Here is a 17,774-nt window from a genome sequence, read left to right as displayed (position 1 = left end):
AGCTATGTCACTTCTCCCCGTTTATTTCTCTATTTAGTTGGCATTCAATCATTTATTGACATTAATGTGTGTGTGTGTTTTAATATACGAATAGCACTGATCAAGAAACTTTCTTATTTCTTTTGCATTTTGAGGATTTCCTGAACCCACCGTTCATTCTGCTTCTCAGCTCCAATGGCAGGACAGCTCCGGAAGTTACTTCCCTACGGAGCTTGCCAGCATTCACCACGGTGTCACCGCCCACCGAGCGCGGTCCCCGAGGGGTGGGACCAAGGGGATGGAGTCGGAGGCTCGCGGCAGCCGGCGGTGCTCCGCGGAGACCCCAGGACCCAGACATCACTCGTGCAAAGCGCTTCGAAAGCAAAATGATGCCTTGGCGCGTCATCAGAAGGTTTTTGCAAACGCTTTTCTCTGCGCAAACCCCTCCTGCGACAAAAAAGAGCCACAGCCGCCGCCTGCAGCAGGAGGGAGAGGGCGCGACGCCCCGGCGCTCAGAGCTCAGCTGGGCTACGGCCTGGACGTGGCCGCAGCTGCAGGGAAAGGAGCTGCAGGGTGGGCGGGGCGGGCCGGGGCAGTGGGCGGGGCGGGCCGGGGCAGTGGGCGTGGCCTCTGCGCGGCGGCGCGCAGGGGGCGTCGGGAGCGCGGCGCGGAGGCGGCGGCAGCGACGGCGGCGGCAGCGACGGCGGCGGCGCTCACTCCGGAGGCGGTTGCTGCGCCGGGTACTGAGGTCGCTGCCTGAGGCGCAGGCGCCGTGGACTCTGCCCGCCCCGGGCCTCGGTTCGCTGGGAGCTCGTCATGGCGACCAAGCCGCGGCCTTTCCACCTGGTGGTGTTCGGCGCCTCTGGCTTCACCGGCCAGTTCGTGACGGAGGAGGTGGCGCGGGAGCAGCTGGACTGCCGCCTGCCCTGGGCCGTGGCGGGCCGTTCCCGGGAGAAGCTGCAGCAAGTGCTGGAGCGGGCTGCGCAGAGGCTGGGTAAAGGAGGCGGGGCGGCGGGGCCGCGGCCCGGGGGGGCCCCCGCTCCCGGCCCCGGGGCTCCCACCGCCCGAGCGAGCGTTTGTCCTTCCCGCGTGCGGCCCTGGGGCTCCCCGGGCCCAGCTCGAGGGCCGGAGGGCGACGGCGGCGCCCCCAGCAGGGCCGTGGCTTTGTTCCTCTCGCCACCTGAGAAGAAAACAGCGCGTTTCTGTCCGTCTGTGGAATTTTCCCTTTAGTTTGAGGGGAGCCCCGCTGGCGAAATGATCCAGCACTTGAGTTTTTTTTCATTTTCTCCGCGTCCCTCCCCAGAGCTGGAGGTTCCTCCATGTTGGGCTTCTTGGAGACCGTCCTCCCCGTTCGTCTCGGGCGCTGGGACGTGGGAGGGAAAGCTGAGGCGTTTTCCTGGCCGGGAACGTTTGTTTAGTGGGGTTGGTTTGTTTAGAATCCTCCGGCAGACTCGCTCGCTGTTGACCCACCTGCCGCCCCGGGGGCCCCGAAGTTCGTATTTCTGGTTGGGGCGCTTGGCGTTCATTCCGCGGGCGCGGGGCAAGGGGTTTCTCCGGGGCCGGGGCGTGTTCCGCGTGCCCCGGGTGCAGAGGTGGGGGGACAGACAGACGGGGGCGCGCAGACCCTGCCCCCGCGGTGGGGGCGACGTCTAATTCAGGACTCGGCGGCCTTTCAATTAGCCTTTTTGCCACCCGAGTGTCCCCTCGTGCGGACAAATGGCACCTATTAGAGCTCCGGGTCTGCCCTCCTGTTCTGTTCAGTTTTTATCTCGCTTTCTTGTCCTGGTGGGAATGTCGCATCTATTTTGTTTGGGGCTGTGTCCCAAAGACATAACCACATGGGCTGGACTCTCTCCTGCAACTTCCTGCTGCCACTACCCCCAAATACAGGATCTTGACCAAAGAGCTTTTTGGTCTTTCTTTACTTTTCCAAAAGAAATCATTTCACTGTTAAAATAGATCCTTCCCTGTCTTTTTTCCTGTTCTTCAGGAACTGTACAGGCACAGCCTACTTACCTTCCACCCGGTAATGCCCAGATCAAGTTATTGTGGGGGATGCACCTCGCCCTGTCAAAACCTGCCTTAGTCTCTGGATTCAGTGAATTCCAGTTACTTCCTTTATATGAGCCTGAGTGTGCTTACCTAGACTGTGCTTTCTGCCGGAGTCCTCTTTTGTTTGCGTTATGCTGATATTAACAGCTATCCTCTACCCACATAATTTTATCATATTTAGCTGAGAAGCTTTTTATAACATAATTCTTGGCAGAGAGGAAGTCAGGACGATCCGCTGTTCAGTATCTAAACGACTGAAAAATTGTCGTTTTACACAAGATTGTCACTTACATGTTACTTATGTTGGTTGTGTGTGTTTTTCAAGGTTAGTAATGTTTTTAGTCACCCTTAGTATTAACTCCATTTTCTTCATAGCTTTTTCCTTTTTTATTACCCGGTTGAAAACAGTTTTTATCTTTTGTTGGAGAGGGAGAGTTAGCTTTCAGGATTTTGCTGTCACTGATTACTATGAAAAGAAGATCTGGAAGACCTAATACTGTATCACATTCACTTAAGATGATTTATTTCTTATTTCAGGAAGACCGACACTACCATCTGAAGTTGGAATAATAATATGTGATATCACTAATCCAGCCTCACTTGATGAAATGGCCAAACAGGCAACAGTTGTCCTCAACTGTGTAGGACCAGTAAGTAATCAGCCCTTCTTTGTATTAGAACAAAGAACCTCTTCATTTCTAGCAGAATCTGGTATTTTTTTCTTCCAGGGGAATATGAGGGCAGAAGACAGAGAGAGTTGGTTCAGGGCCTTAATCCTATGTGGGGAGTTTTCACTTCTTGTGATTAGCAAACAGATATGATCAAAATCTCCTGAGAGAGAGAGTGACAGGCCTCTGTGATGCCATACTCCAGGAATGTATTCGGTTTGTTTGGTTTGTTTATTATTTACGGCTATAATTGCCAAGCCTTTTTTCTCTTTACTGTATGCCCTTAAGTAAATACTGTTTGAGCTTGTTCTCCTAATACACTATTTATTTATAAATTATATTTCTGTATTATTGTACAGATATACTTGTTAATAACATGCAGAAAAATAGAGATTGAAAAAGGACACGTTCATTTATTGAATGTTTGCTATACAGGGGTGGGCAAAAGTAGGTTGACAGTAATTAACAAAGTAGGTGTACAAATTAACAATGCAAGAATAAACTTTGGGTTTGAGTACTCACAACTATAAACCTACTTTTGCCCACCCCTGTGTGTAAATGCATTAGTCTAGGTACCTGCGACATAATGGTGAGCAAAACATAATCTCTCATGGAGCTTACAGTGCAGCGGGGGAGACAGAAAAATAAGGTTCCAATAGTGGTAGAGATAAGTGCTTTGAAGAAAAATAAAGCACAATAAGGAAATAAAGAGGTGGGCACATCAGGGCGTATTAGGTGGTCAAGGAAGGTCTCTGTGAGGAATTGACATCTGCCTGGAGACCTGAGAAGTGAGGGAGCAAACCATGTGAGTATTTGAGAAGGGTGATCCAGGGACACGCACATGCAAAGGTCCTGAGATGAGCATGTGCTTGGCAAGACTGAAGAATGTGAGAGAGGCCAGTGTGACTGGGCCGTGAGCAGGGCAGAGAGGTAGGAAGTTAGATTGGAGCAGTACCCAGGGTTGGCTAGGGTCGTGTAGGGTCTGACAAGTCAAGTTTTGAATTTTCTTCTAAATGTGATAGTCGTTGGATGGTTGAAAACAAGGGCGTGATTTGATTTACAGTTTTGAAGTTCTTTGACTTCTGAGAGGAAGAATAGGTGGTAGGGGAGTAGCAGTAGGGTGGCCCAAGCAAGGCAAGCACAGGATAAGGGTGTTAGAGGTGGTTGAGTTCAGAGTATATTTTGAGAGGACCACCAACTTTTGCTCTTGTACTAACTGGATGTGAAAGAGGCACTTTTGCCTGTGTAATGGTGAATGTTGGTGACCTCAGCTAATCTGAGGAAGGCATCACAATTGGAACACTAAGCGCTGGAACACTAAGCATCTAGAAAATTATTGATTATTTTCAAAATGAAAGCAGGAAGGTTTTTTGATTGTTTTCTGTGGTCCTTTGCTTGAATTACTTCTATATACATCCTCAGCTAGCTCCTTTGCCCTTCCCTCCCCAGTGCTCTGAAAAACCCCCGGTACTGGTTATTCCAGCTCTCCGCCTACTCTTTACCTGAATGGGAGTAACCCAGCATGGCTGAAGAAAAATGCATCCCCATGCTGACTGGTCCCACTTTAAATGTGTGATTGTAAACCTCTCGGAACCCCAGCACCTCCAGCAGTTTTGCTCCTTTTTTCCCTAGGCTGTTCTTTTCTCTTCTACTCTTAGAAGCAGCAGTTTTACAACTTTTTCCTCACACTTTTAGCATCCTGTCCCTTTTTCCTGTTATCTGGTGACTTTTAAAAAAATGTTTATTGAATTTATTGGGGTGACATTGCTTAATAAAATTATATAGGTTTCAAGTGTATAATTCTCTGATACATCATCTGTATATTGTGGGTTCACCACCCCAAGTCAAGTCCCCTTCCATCACCATTTATCCCCCTTTACCCTCTTCTACCTCCCCTCACACTCCCTCTCCCTCTGATAATCGCTATACTGTTGTCTGTGTCTATGAGTTTTTGGTTTTTTATTTTTTTCTATGAAAATAGAAGTGGCCAAAATAGGTAAAAGTTCAGTGTTGACAATCAGGGTCCTTCCTGAACGGCCCAAGGGTTTGTTTTTAGACTCATCGCCTACCACTCCTCTCAACTCCCTGTGCTTCAGGTATCCTGAACAGCCCCATTTCTTGCACCTTTGCATATACTTTGTCTTTATCTGGATTTTCTTTTCTGGCAAATCCTTACTGTTCTTCAGAATTCAGCTCAAATGAATCACTTTTATAAAACTTCCCATTTTGTCTTCAGTTAGAGGTAAGCACACATCCCTCTGTAATTCTATCCCATGAGAGTTGGTATATTGCAGTTACATTATTTTCTCAATTTATGTTTAGGCTACTTTATTAATGTTTGATTTATTAATAACCAAGACAGTACTTCCAAAACTGAATGGTATTTCATTCATTTAAACTTGCTTAGTAAGAGTAAACTGTTGGTTTCCTTTATTCCCCCAGTATCGATTTTATGGAGAACCTGTAGTAAAAGCATGTATTGAAAGTGGAACTAGCTGTATTGACATCTCTGGAGAACCTCAGGTATGTAAACTGAAAAAGAAAACAGAATTAATAGCACAATTTTCTGTTAAAGTGGAAAACATTTAATGCAGTTTTGTGGACATTTTAGAAGGTGATGATCTCCTTTAGAGATGGTATTCCATTGTTGGCTTCCAGGAGAGCACGATGGTAAGGTTTTAGCTTCAGTTTTCTTGAAATTTTCTTCCCTACAATCTTACTTATTTCAAGTCCTTGGAATATAGCATATGCTGATTTTTTAAAGTTACTCCATTCTGTGAACTGAATTAATTAAAATAGTGTGCCGTGGAGTAATTCTCAGAATCTTATTTTTGTAACTTTCACTATAAATTTCTTTTTTAAAAATCTAGACACCTTTACAACATTACAAAAAAATAAATGTAAAATCTTCTCAGCCTAAAAATGTTAAATGTTCACATTCATTGAATGCTTTCCACATGCCCTGCAGTGTGCTAAATAAGCATTTTATGTAACTTTTTAAACATTTCTGTAAAGTAGGTATCTTTTTCCTTGTTTTATAGATGAGGAAATTGAACCTTAGAAAGGTTAATTAACTAGTTCAGTCATGCAACTAGTAAGTACAAAAACTAGGACTTGAATTGAGGTTTGCCTGACTGCAGGAAGTGTGTGTTGACAGCACTGAACTACACTACCTCTTTTAAAACTGTGACCTCATATGTCCCTGTAGTCTACTGATTACTACCATCAGTGTGCCAATATAGTACCTACTTAGAGTTTATCAATTGATAGTGTATATTGGAAAATACTAGGAAAGTATAAATTACCAAAGTTTACTCATGAAGAGGTAGGAAACATTGAAACAAAAACAATAAAAACAAAAATAATGAAACAAAAACCAATTTCTATCTTACTTAAAATATTCCAGAGCAGAGAAAATGGTGAAAAACTTTTAAGTTACCATAAAAGTGATATCAAAACTTAATAAAGATCTAGAATATATAAAGAACTCTTATAAGTCATAATACAAATTCAGATAATCCAGTTAAAATGAGCAAAGGGATGAGAAGAGACAAATTTGTGCAGAAGAATTCCAAATAATTCATGTAGCTACTCTGCCCTCAAGGATTGGAAGCATAGCTCCCCACTCCTAAGTGTAGTCCTTACATAGTCACTTCCTTCCAAAGAATATAGTATGGAAAGGGGGAAAAAGAATAACTTTACAGTGAAAAAACCTGAAAAACACTTCCTCAGGCAGGTATTCAACATCAGCGTCAACATAGATAAACTGTATTGATAGTATGTACTTCTGATACGATTTCATGACATGGCACTCTATACCCCTGTGGTCCTCCTTCCAAACACCTATAACCCCAGTTCTCATCATGAGAAAAACATGCAATAAATTCCAATACGGGGCATTCTACAAAGTACCTGACCAGTACTCCTCAAAACTGTCCAGATCATCAAAAACAGGGAGAGTCTGAGAAATTGTCACAGTCAAAAGGAGCTCAAGGATACATGACAGTAAATGTAATATGGTATCCTAGATGGGGTCCTGAGACAGAAAAAAGACATTAGGTAAAAGCTAAGGAAATCTGAATAAAGTATGGACTTTAGTTAATGTATCAATTTTGTTTTACTAATTGTAACAATGTATAAGGTGTACTTATAGGGGAAACTGGGTGAGTGGTACTTGGGAACTCCTCAGCTTTTCTATAAATCTAAAACTTCTAAAAAAATCAAGTAATTTTTAAAAACAGAAAAGAATTTGAATAGACATTATTAGTTCCCTCTTACATTCCCTCCTTTCCTGCCACTCTATTTTTCTGTTACACATATGCATGTGTAGATACATGTCTATAATGATGTTCATCTGGCTAATGTGATTTGATGTAACTTGTTTTGCTTTCTTTGTATTTTTCTGTGTTAATAGGTATTTTTATAAGATGTATTCTTTTGCATTTACAAGTCATTCTGAAAAAGTAGTGTCAGTAGGTCAGATCAGCACCTGACATGTGGTAAATGCTAAATAAATCAAAAACATTTTGACAAAGAGCCATATTGGTTAGCATTTTCAAAGGTTAATTGTTTTGTCTTTAAAGGTAATCATTTAATACTGGTTGAGATGTTTCTGTACAGTTTTGATTCAGATCTTTTGTCCTGAATTTTTAGTTTCTGGAACTAATGCATTGGAAGTATCACGAGAAAGCTGCAGAAAAAGGGGTTTATATCATCGGAAGCAGTGGCTTTGACTCCATTCCGGCAGATATGGGAGTAATATATACCAGGAATAAAATGAATGGTAATTATTGATCAATTTGCAATAGTTGAATTTGACAATAGAAAGACTTCGTGTTTGCAGTTAATGATGAACTAAAATCTGGTTGGTTGAGAAAAGAAATATAACTATAAATGGGTAATGTTAAAATACATACTTTGTAATATAGCTATGCTTGTTATAAAATGCTATTGACACTATTTTTTTTTTGAGAGATGGATAGTATAAGTCTTCTAAAGTGCCAAGTTATCCGTTGCCTCAATTTAGTTATGATTACAGCTGTAAAATTTCTGGGGGGAAAATTTTGGCAGCCATTATAAATTCAAACTTGCTTTGTTTAGGAATTGATACATTTAAAAGTATAATTTATATAGATATTATAATTAAAGGTTTTACTTTTTTTTAAAGCATATCTTTATTGATTTCAGAGAGAGAAAGGGAGAGAGAGAAATAGAAACATCAATGATGAGAGAGTCATTGATTGGTTGCCTCTTGCACACCCCAGACTGGGGATCGAGCCCACAACCCGGGCATGTGACCTGACCAGGAATCAAACCTCCTGGATCCTAGATCGATGCTCAAACCCTGAGCCACGCCCGGCTGGGCAAAAGTTTTAATTTTTTTTAACCAACAAAGCTAGAAAGCATTGAACAAAGTTTTTGACATCTTTTTTACCCCATTTATGAAATGGAGACAATGGTTATAGGCTCGATCCCCTGTCGGGGGCGTGCAGGAGGCAGCCGATCAATGACGACTCTCTCATCATTAATGTTTTTCTCTCTCCCTCTCCCTTCCTCTCTCTGAAATCAGTAAAGATATATTTAAAAAATAAAGACAATAATTTAAGAATAGAAAATATTAGTAGTGTATCATCATCAAACTTCATGGAAGTTACTAACATCATGCATATTTTTAAAGTATTTATTTAGAAAATGACCTGAAGCAGATAATTCCAGTACCATACAAACTGTTCTAGAGCTTACAAAGATGGAAAGTATTCTAGTTTGTATTAAAAAGTTAACTGTGAAACCAAAGCCCAACAAAGCACACACAAAAAATAAAAGCTAAAATCAGTTTTGCTTGTGAAATAGGTAGTAAAAAGAAAATGCTAAATAAAATTTTAATAAACATCCAGTGACATTTTAAAAGAATAATATATCCAGACCAAGATTTATTAGGAAGTTATGTAATCATCACATCAGACTATCAGAGGTGAAAGCTATAGGCCCATCTCAAGAAATGATTTGAAAATTCATTTACTGATTTCACATTTTTAGAAACTGAAGAATAGAATACTTTCTTAACATAATAAATGTCATAGAGCAATAGCCAATATCATACTTAATGATGCAGCACTGGAACCATTTCCAATAAAAAGAAAAACATGAACATCTTTAAAATATTTAGTCTTTCAATCCATAGACCTGGTATGTCTCTGTTTATTTTTAAAAGTCTTTTAAGTCTATAAAGTTTAGACGTTTTCTTCATAATAACCTTACATATGCCTTATTGAGGTTATTCCCAAATATTTACAAGTTTTCGTTACTTTGAATAGGTCTTTTTATTTTTCTTCTTAAGGGAGAAATAATACTTTAAGGTTTGTTTAAAAACTTTTTTCAGATACTAAAACCTAGGAATCAGCATTTTAACAATTATGCTATTCAGTTTTTGATGCAGGTGGTCCACATCTTATAACATACTGCTTTAGTTGTCTTTGTTCTTTCTGTGGAGAGTGTTAGGTCACAGAGCCATATATTCAGGCCACATTCTCTTAACAACCCTTCACATCATCTTTAGTGAGATACACTTGAATGATCTGTTCTTGGTTTTTGTCAGTGGCCAGACTGCTGACATTTATGTGACGCTGGTTCTCTTCTGCAGCAGCATCATTGTGGATGACAAGATTTTTCATTACTTTTCTCAGTGTTAACTTTTCTAAGCACCCATGTTTTCATTTTTTCTTGGAATTAAACCTAGGAGCGCTGTCTCTTATGAAATTGATGTATTTCATTTTTATCAGATTTTGAGAATTAACCAGCCCATTATGTTTTTCTTTTGTCTTACTGCTCTGGAGAATTTCGGATATTAATTAAGTACTTAAGCACTATGCCTATATGTTAGTCCTCATGGGTAATATAATTGATTTCTCCCCTTTTTTCTGGTTTTGGTTTTGTTTTTACTTTATACTTATATATATATATTTTTTTTTTCTTCTTTTTTTTATTTTAACAGACTTATTTTAAGTATTTTACAAACCATCACAGAGGCCATTTTGATAGGTTTTCTGTACGTTAATTGTATGTCACTATTAGTAAGTATTCTTAAAAGCTGTCATATTGGAAAATCAAATAATTTCCATAGATGTAATTTTGAGAACTATGTCTTGCTGGCCTTCCAGAATGAATGAGCTAAATTGTTGCCTTATTGGAAGAGATTTTTAGCATCAGTTTGAATAGGAGGAAATATTTTGTCAGTACTAGGAGATAAAGTTTATGCTAAACTACTCTTCCTGACAATTTACTTGGCTCAGCTGATTTTTAAATCTGTTTACAGTAACATTATAAAACTGTTCTCAGTATTGATTTTCTGACTATATCAGCTGTAGGCTTAGTAAAAGCAGTCCCTAAATGAATAGAAATACGTCATTGTTACTTGTCCTGGCAAAATAGATTTTATTTGATTTTACGTTGACCATTTTCCTACTCTTTTAGGTACTTTGACTGCAGTGGAAAGTTTCCTGACTATAAATCCAGGACCTGAGGTTAGTTTTTCTGTTTGTCAAGTATTTTCTAAGTTAATATTAAAACATTTTGGAAATGATACATGCCTCTTAAAGATTTAGATTAATTAAATTATATGTACACACACACATATATACACATATATTTGTAATTTTTAGTGTATGAAAGTCCCTGTGTTTAATTTTAAAAAATAAAGATACTGGATTGCTGAGAATTCCTTTGATCTACGAATAGAATCTATTTTTAAAACAATTGCACAGTTCGTTATATTAGAATTAATTACCATGATCCTAACTAAAGTTTCTGTCAGTGTTTTGTAATAAATATTGTCAGCCAAGACAGTTATCACCTTAATGCAGAGTAGATGCATTTTTATTATGTGCCTAACTTGGAGTTAGGTACTTTTGTGGCCAAACAAGAAATGTATGGTGTAAATATAATCTTACTGAGTTTACAGTCTTTTTGGGAACATAAGATACTTGCATTTCTGGGAAGAGACCATGTTTTATGATAGTACTTTTATTGTCAGTAGTGTCTAACCCAGTTCTGTATCTTTACTTGAGGCTTTATAAGTATTTGTTCTCTTTAAAAAATACTCATTCAGCCCTGGCCGGGTAGCTCAGTTGGTTAGAGTGTCATCCTGATATGCCAAGGTTTTGGGTTCGATCTGTGGCCAGGGCACATACAAGAAGCAACCAGTGAACACATAAATAAGTGGAACAACACATTGATGTTTCTCTCTCTCTCTCTCAAATCAATAAAAGTTTCCCAATCTTACATTTAAAAAATAAAAATGTAAAAATATTCTTTCAAGTACTGTGTAGTTTCACAAATCAAACCCTTAAGACTTTAGCTCTGTTTTAGTTTTAACAAAACGGAGGAAATTAATCTGGACCAAAATGGAAATTAGGTTTGGTGTCGCTCTGCCTTTCAATGTCATCAAAGCTAAATATGACAAACCTGACTCTTCCGATGGTTTTATTGTCCCCCCTGTTCTGCTGATTAGCAACCAACAGTATCTTCACATATGCCTTACTTACTGATAATTCCTCTTGCAAAGTCTTGTGACCAAGTTGGTTTTGAATGTTTCTAAAGGACTTTGTTCTTTTAAACAAGGTAAACAACATATAAGGCAGGATATAATATAGTTGTGTACAATCAAAATTATAAATTAAGTTTGAAATATTTACATAATAGAGAAGTAAAAGGCCCACTTAGAAGTCTGGTAAAGAAGGGTCAGCACTGAGACAGTAGGTTCCAGTATTCCATCCTCACCTGTGCTCTCCTTTTGGCCACTCATTTCCAATTGGATTTGGAGGCAAGGGTTGTAGAAGGTCCTGAGAGCTCGGAGTCTCATGAAAGAGATGAAAATGAAGTGGTGAAGGAGAGTGTCGGTAAGATCAAGCAAGGATTCTATCTGGGTACAGTGTCAGTAAGAAACTGAGGGATTGGGGAAGAAATTAAATTACAAATATTAATAAGCCTTAAAATTAAAAAACTAGCAAGACTTCTGTGGGAGACATTTATCTAACTTGGGGCTAGAATAAGTGGTGTTAGGGGCAGGTGGGTACGATACTGCAGGGAAGGAATAGGTGGGCAGTACATTGTGTGTGTGCACGAGTGTGGGCGTGAATAGATGGTGACGTTTTAAGGAGTCAGCATGAAGATGGGGACTAGAGGCAGATTTGAAGGAATATGGTCAGTTGGTTGAATGAAGATTATGAAGTGAAATGCAGTGGCTTATTGAAAAGAGCGTAAATAATGGTAGGAGGGAGGAAGAAAGGGCATTTGTTGGTGTAGACATTGAATGTGACCAAACTAATGAGTGTTATCACTGCCTAGCCCGTCATGAAATTCATCGCAAGATTTCTAAATAAGGGTTTATGCCGTGCATGAATAGAGGTGAAATGTTCTTTGTGCCAATTATAACTTACTTGGTTTTACATTTTAGTAATTATCCCTTAAGACGTGTTTCTTTAACTCTTGAATTATTTTATTAGGGGTTGTGCATTCATGATGGCACCTGGAAGTCAGCAGTTTATGGTTTTGGAGATCGCAGCCAATTGAAAAAGCTACGAAATGAGTCAAAAACGAAACCTCTCCCAATTGTTGGTGCAAAATTAAAAAGAAGGTATATTGATTCAAAATCTATTAGTATATCTAGTCTTAATTATTTTGTGTTGATCTGGCTATAAATAAAATATGCTACTAAGAAAAGCCTGGAGACTATTTTGTAGTAAGTCTAGAATTGATTTTAGATAAATAAAATATAATTAATACGTTACCCTAAGCTTAAGTACTTCGTATATAATAATACATAATACGTTTGTACCCATGGAAAAAAATTTTTGGCTTTTCACTATCAATATCAAAATTAAACATCAATTAAATTTTGTGTAGTAAAACTAACTTCAAGTGTGATGATCATATGTAGATTACTTAATCAATACATTAATAGCATTTATATGTAAGAACTGTGACCTCAGAGTTTGGCTGTTGAAATGAGTGTTCTTTTTATCATTGTCCAGTGAAATTGATGGGGTAAAACATAGTTAAACTACATGTATTAAGTGCCTTTGGTGTGAAGAGTACTCCTCTGTTCACTTGTCACTTGTTTGGGTGTAGATATAGAGAGCAAAGGACAAAACTGAAATATTAATTAAGAGCAGATCTGCCATCTTCATTGTTATTACTGCCTCAAGAAAAGTTAAATTTTTTTCCAGAAATTTACCAATTAAAATTGTGGTCACTGTACATGGAAAAAATAGAACATGGGTCTGTCTTGCAGGTGGCCAGTCTCTTACTGCAGAGAACTCAACAGTTACTCCATTCCATTCTTGGGAGCAGATGTGTCTGTTGTGAAGCGAACTCAGCGTTACTTGCATGAAAATTTAGAACAATTACCTGTAAGTGTATATGATTTATTTTTTAATAAAGGATACTCTATGTTTGTTATAGTTTCCCTACAGTTTAATTAGGATTTTTGTGTTTATAAAGCAAAAAAAGAAATAGCTAAATAATGTGCGTTCCAGTTTCTGGAAGTATACAGTGTTGGTAGTATAGAGCATTTTGCATTTTGTGGGGATGGTAATTGCCTCACCCCATAATTGATATCTGGCCTGCTGAATACCTTTTTAATGTAACACAACAGCAGCAAGTTTGGTACAGGAAATCCTGGTTCGTAAACACCCGGCAATTAGCTGCCAGAATATTCTTTCTGTGCTTGTGGAGATGTCTGGGTTTTCTCCTCCACCTCTCCTTGCTACCTGTGAGTATCACCCTACTCCTTTTTTTGAGGGAAGTACACAGTTGCTCCCTCTGCTGAGACTTGAAGAGGAAACTATCTCAAGTTAAAAGATAAGAGTATTTTCTTATAGAAGACATTGGAAGTGTAGTCTGTATTCTAGAATGTATAATTGCTAAATTCAGGCATATTATTCAACTTTTTATATGTGGATTATGTAGACTTTTGTATTCAAGTGAGGAAGCTAATTACTATTTGCAATAATTTCTTTTTAAAATATGCTCCCAGTGTCTGGTTTCTGCATATTCATAAAGTGGAAACAGCTTTTGTTTGATATTTATGACTACAGAGTAAGTTACAAGTAGCCGACATTCTTATGTTGCTTGGCCTAACAAAGGAGGGAGTAACGTTCTGACTTGACATTCCTTATCTAGATTCAGTATGCTGCGTATGTAACTGTGGGAGGCATCACCTCTGCTATTAAGCTGATGTTTGCAGGACTTTTCTTTTTACTCTTTGTGAAGTTTGGCATTGGAAGGCAGCTTCTCGTAAAAGTAAGCAATATGTTTATGAAATTCAATCTAAAAGTATTTTCTGTGAGTTTTAAAAAGATCACTGAGGGTGTTTGTTTTTTCCCTTTAGTTCCCATGGCTCTTCTCCTTTGGTAATTTTTCAAAACAAGGTCCAACACAAAAACAGGTAACTCTTTCTTTTGTATTCAGGTCTCTAAAAGAACATTTTTCTTTATTTATTTGTTTTTTACTTTTCCTCAGTGCAGTGACAATAACAGCTAAGACTTGATGGAACACTTACTATGTATCAGACACCCTTGTACATTCTTTACGTAAATTAGATGACTTAATCTTTTCAAACACCTCCAGAAGTGAGTATTATCTCCAGTTTACATCTCTAAGTGGAACAGTTGTATATCTGTGCCTCAAGTCCATATTGCCATTACTTGCAGGCTACTTTTGTCTTGTCACCTCAAACAGATACCTAAAACCAGGTTATCATATTTTGTCACCCTAAAATAAAAACTAGCTGCAGCTTTTGCTCTAAAACTGCCTATTTTAGTGGTGCTGCCCTCTAAACCTCAACATAAGATTCATCTTTATCTCTTCGCTGTTCCTCATCACCTCCCCCCCACCGCAACATCATACCAGTCATCAAAACTTGCACCTTCAAAGAATTAATTTTTGCTCCATGCTTCAGGGAGAACAGGATATTCTAGCAGATAGACAGTTGATATTTTTATCTACTGAAAATGTCTCGTGAAGTAGAATAGTAGGTTAGATTGTTTCAGGGGGAAATGACGTATTTCTTAAATAAACCTTTGCTTTCTTTTTCTCAGATTGATACCGCATCATTTACAATGACATTCTTTGGTCAAGGGTACAGCCAAGGCTTTACTCCTGAGAAAAACAAACCCAATATCAGAATTTGTACTCAGGTGAAAGGACCAGGTATTTCACATGTGATTTAAGAATGCTTGGGAATTTTACATTGTCTTAAGGTAGTATGCTATTCTTTTCAAAGCATAATTGTTTTAGAAATACATTTGCAGAAATTATTTAAGTATTACTGATAAATGATTGTGTCAAAAGAAGGATTGAAATTATTGGTATAATCCCGTTTTATTAGTGTATCCCTCCCTCTGTTTTACTCTTTCAGTATGACTCAGTAATTCCAAATGGCAGATTTTAATACTAAAAAGACAAGGGGCTAGTTGATACTTAGCTGTTTGATCCAAGGTTTCTTTGGAGTTTGTAATTACCCTGACATCGTTCATAAAATGGGTGTACATGTGTGCATTTTTATGGGGAGAGCTAAAGCTTTTGTATGGATGTTAAAAGTAACTGTCATCCAAAAAAGTTCTAGAACTTTTGCTGTAAATTTTAGATAGCTATACAGATAGTCCCACTTACGAATTATAGAATAATTGTAAGTTTAGTTACTGTCATCCCTGATAGGTTACAAGGGGTTTGTTTTGCAGTTTTAATCAAGTGAGATGGCAAAGATCTTTGCATCTTGCCTTCTTTTCAGATTCCCATCTGGATTATTAAGATAAGTTGACTGTTTTTATTACTGGACAGGAGTGTAAACACTAATGTCTCAGTTGCTTAAAGTTACTTCATGAAGTGAGACTTCTTTTGAAGTTACTCAGCATTTAGTTGTTTGGTGTGTTTTTTAAGAAATTGAGTCCTTTTTGTAAGTGAAATTTAATGTATTAATAGAGAAACAAGAAATCCTAGGATCACTGACTTAGATTATTGTCATGAGGTAGTGGGTAAGAGCTGCCTGGGTGTAGTTCTGGCTCAGCCACTGCCTAACTTTGTGAGTTTGGACTATTCATTTAACCTGTCTTTGCCTCAGTTTCCTCATCTCTAAAATGGGGATAAAAATAATGCTAACCTCATGTAATTGCTAGGAGAATTAAATGAGTTTAGTAAATTTAAAGCACTTAATACAGTTCCTAACACTTTGTAAGTACTGTATAAATGTTAATTACTATTTTTGTTATTAAGTGAACAAAGTGTTTATTGAGATAATTCTGTATACCTAGAGTTAGATATAAAACCTGCTATTAGATTTTCAGGTGTTGTTGAATGCATACTTCATGAAAACTTTTTTTTCTTTGATCACCTGTTTTCTGCAGAGGCTGGCTATGTAGCTACTCCCATAGTGATGGTCCAGGCAGCCATGACCCTTCTAAATGATGCCTCTGATCTTCCGAAGGTGTAAGTCCGGTTTCCTTCTAATTTGAAGATATCTTTTTCATCTGTTATGTTTTAGCTTATTTTGATTTGATTTTCAGGTGTGGGTCTGCATATAAGCATTTACAGTTCCTTTGATACAGAGAATAGCGGTAAATTAAAATTGTGAACAGGAAAATTCCTTATGGGCCTCTGGGAACAATGCAGAGGTAAATGAGGGAGACAGAAAAGTTTGAGAGCCATGTAATTTGACTTTGGTTCCCTGGGAGCCCTGACAGCAGCGTGAATTGATTCTGGCACCTGGCGAGATGATTATCAATTAGCTCTTACCTAAAAGTAGTCCAGCTTCACAAATGAACATAGGCCCTCAGGCTTAGAAATAAATAAATTTAGGTATGACCTAAAACAATATTAAGTAATAAACACAAAAATTATATAAAGTGACACCTAATTAAATTTTTCCAAATACTTGTATACCCTTTGAAAACATTTAGCATTTGCAGTTAGCCATTTAAAGAAACTTTTTTCATTCAGTTTAAGTCCTGTTTATGCTTTATTAATAATCAGTTACCTAAGGTCTTTATTTGATCCTGATCTGAGGGCTGTCTTTGTAAACAGCAGCAGTTACTTGGTTGATGACCTTTGGTGTGCCCCTCAAGCACACCATATTGTGGGACTGTCGAACTAGTCACGTTGAACCAGTGCAGTGCTGGGGCGCTAGCTTTCCCCTGGGTAACAGCTGCTCGCTCATTTGGCTGGTTTTAGGAATGGAATCCAAACTAGTCCATGATAGAATCAGAAGAGTCAGGTTTTCATGAGCTCTGTAGTGATTTGATAGCTAGTCTTCCAGCAAATCAGTCTTCACACTAGAGGAGAAAAGGGCTGGAGACCAGCTTTGCACACTGTTGTATCTTATTATTGTCTTACAGGGGCGGGGTCTTCACACCTGGAGCAGCTTTCTCCAGAACAAAGTTGATTGACAGACTCCACAAACGTGGCATTGAATTTAGTGTCATTAGCAGCTCTGAAGTCTAAACAATTGAAGAATTTTCCAAAGTCATAAAATGCATGCATTAACAGCTTTTATATTTGATATTTGAAATTCTTCTGTAAGCCTGTCTGGCTATATGCAGAAAAGATTACCCAATCTAAAATATGTATACACATTAAAAGCAGGAAATTATTCTAACTTACCCTAAATTTCAAATCTTAGCTGATTTTGTGATTTTATTGCTTGTGAGAGAGAACTAATATTTGACTGACTTTTTCATTGCAGAATTTATGGTCAGTTTTTATAAGTGAGCTGGCAGATCAGAAGGTGGGGTGGTGTCTCTATCTGTGTTGCTAACAGATTCCTTGATGAGTAGCCCAGGCTGGTCAAGGCCACACTGCTGATTTCCTTGCCCTGATATTGAGTGGATCTTACTTTCCAGTGAGTTTTTCTACATATGTGTGGGCCTTTGCCAGATTAAACTGTACTTTTTGTTATTTTAGCTTAGTTTTTCACCCATCTACATTGATTGATTTTGGACTTACCAAAAGTTGAATAATAAAGGATTATCAATTGAATGGTGGTTTTGTGTTTGACTGGCCTAGGTATTTGAGTAGTGGTAGATA

General features: G+C 38.6%; 1 protein-coding gene across 1 annotated transcript; it reads left to right on the top strand.

Moving 5' to 3' along the window:
* Nucleotides 1-623: 623 nt before the first annotated feature.
* On the top strand, nt 624-17,726 carry SCCPDH (saccharopine dehydrogenase (putative)). The gene is made up of 12 exons (XM_081123833.1): nt 624-973; nt 2,569-2,681; nt 5,142-5,222; nt 7,353-7,482; nt 10,170-10,219; nt 12,200-12,330; nt 12,988-13,105; nt 13,878-13,997; nt 14,086-14,142; nt 14,795-14,906; nt 16,100-16,181; nt 17,087-17,726. The coding sequence occupies exons 1-12, from the start codon at nt 796-798 to the stop codon at nt 17,190-17,192; spliced, it is 1,278 nt and encodes a 425-aa protein (XP_080979959.1). The 5' UTR covers nt 624-795; the 3' UTR covers nt 17,193-17,726.
* The last annotated feature ends 48 nt before the right edge of the window (nt 17,727-17,774 follow it).

Source organism: Miniopterus schreibersii, assembly GCF_964146895.1.
Source record: "Miniopterus schreibersii genome assembly, chromosome: 21".
Lineage (NCBI taxonomy): Eukaryota > Metazoa > Chordata > Mammalia > Chiroptera > Miniopteridae > Miniopterus > Miniopterus schreibersii.
Note: the sequence above shows the minus strand (reverse complement) of the source record. Positions and strands in the feature narration are given on the sequence as shown.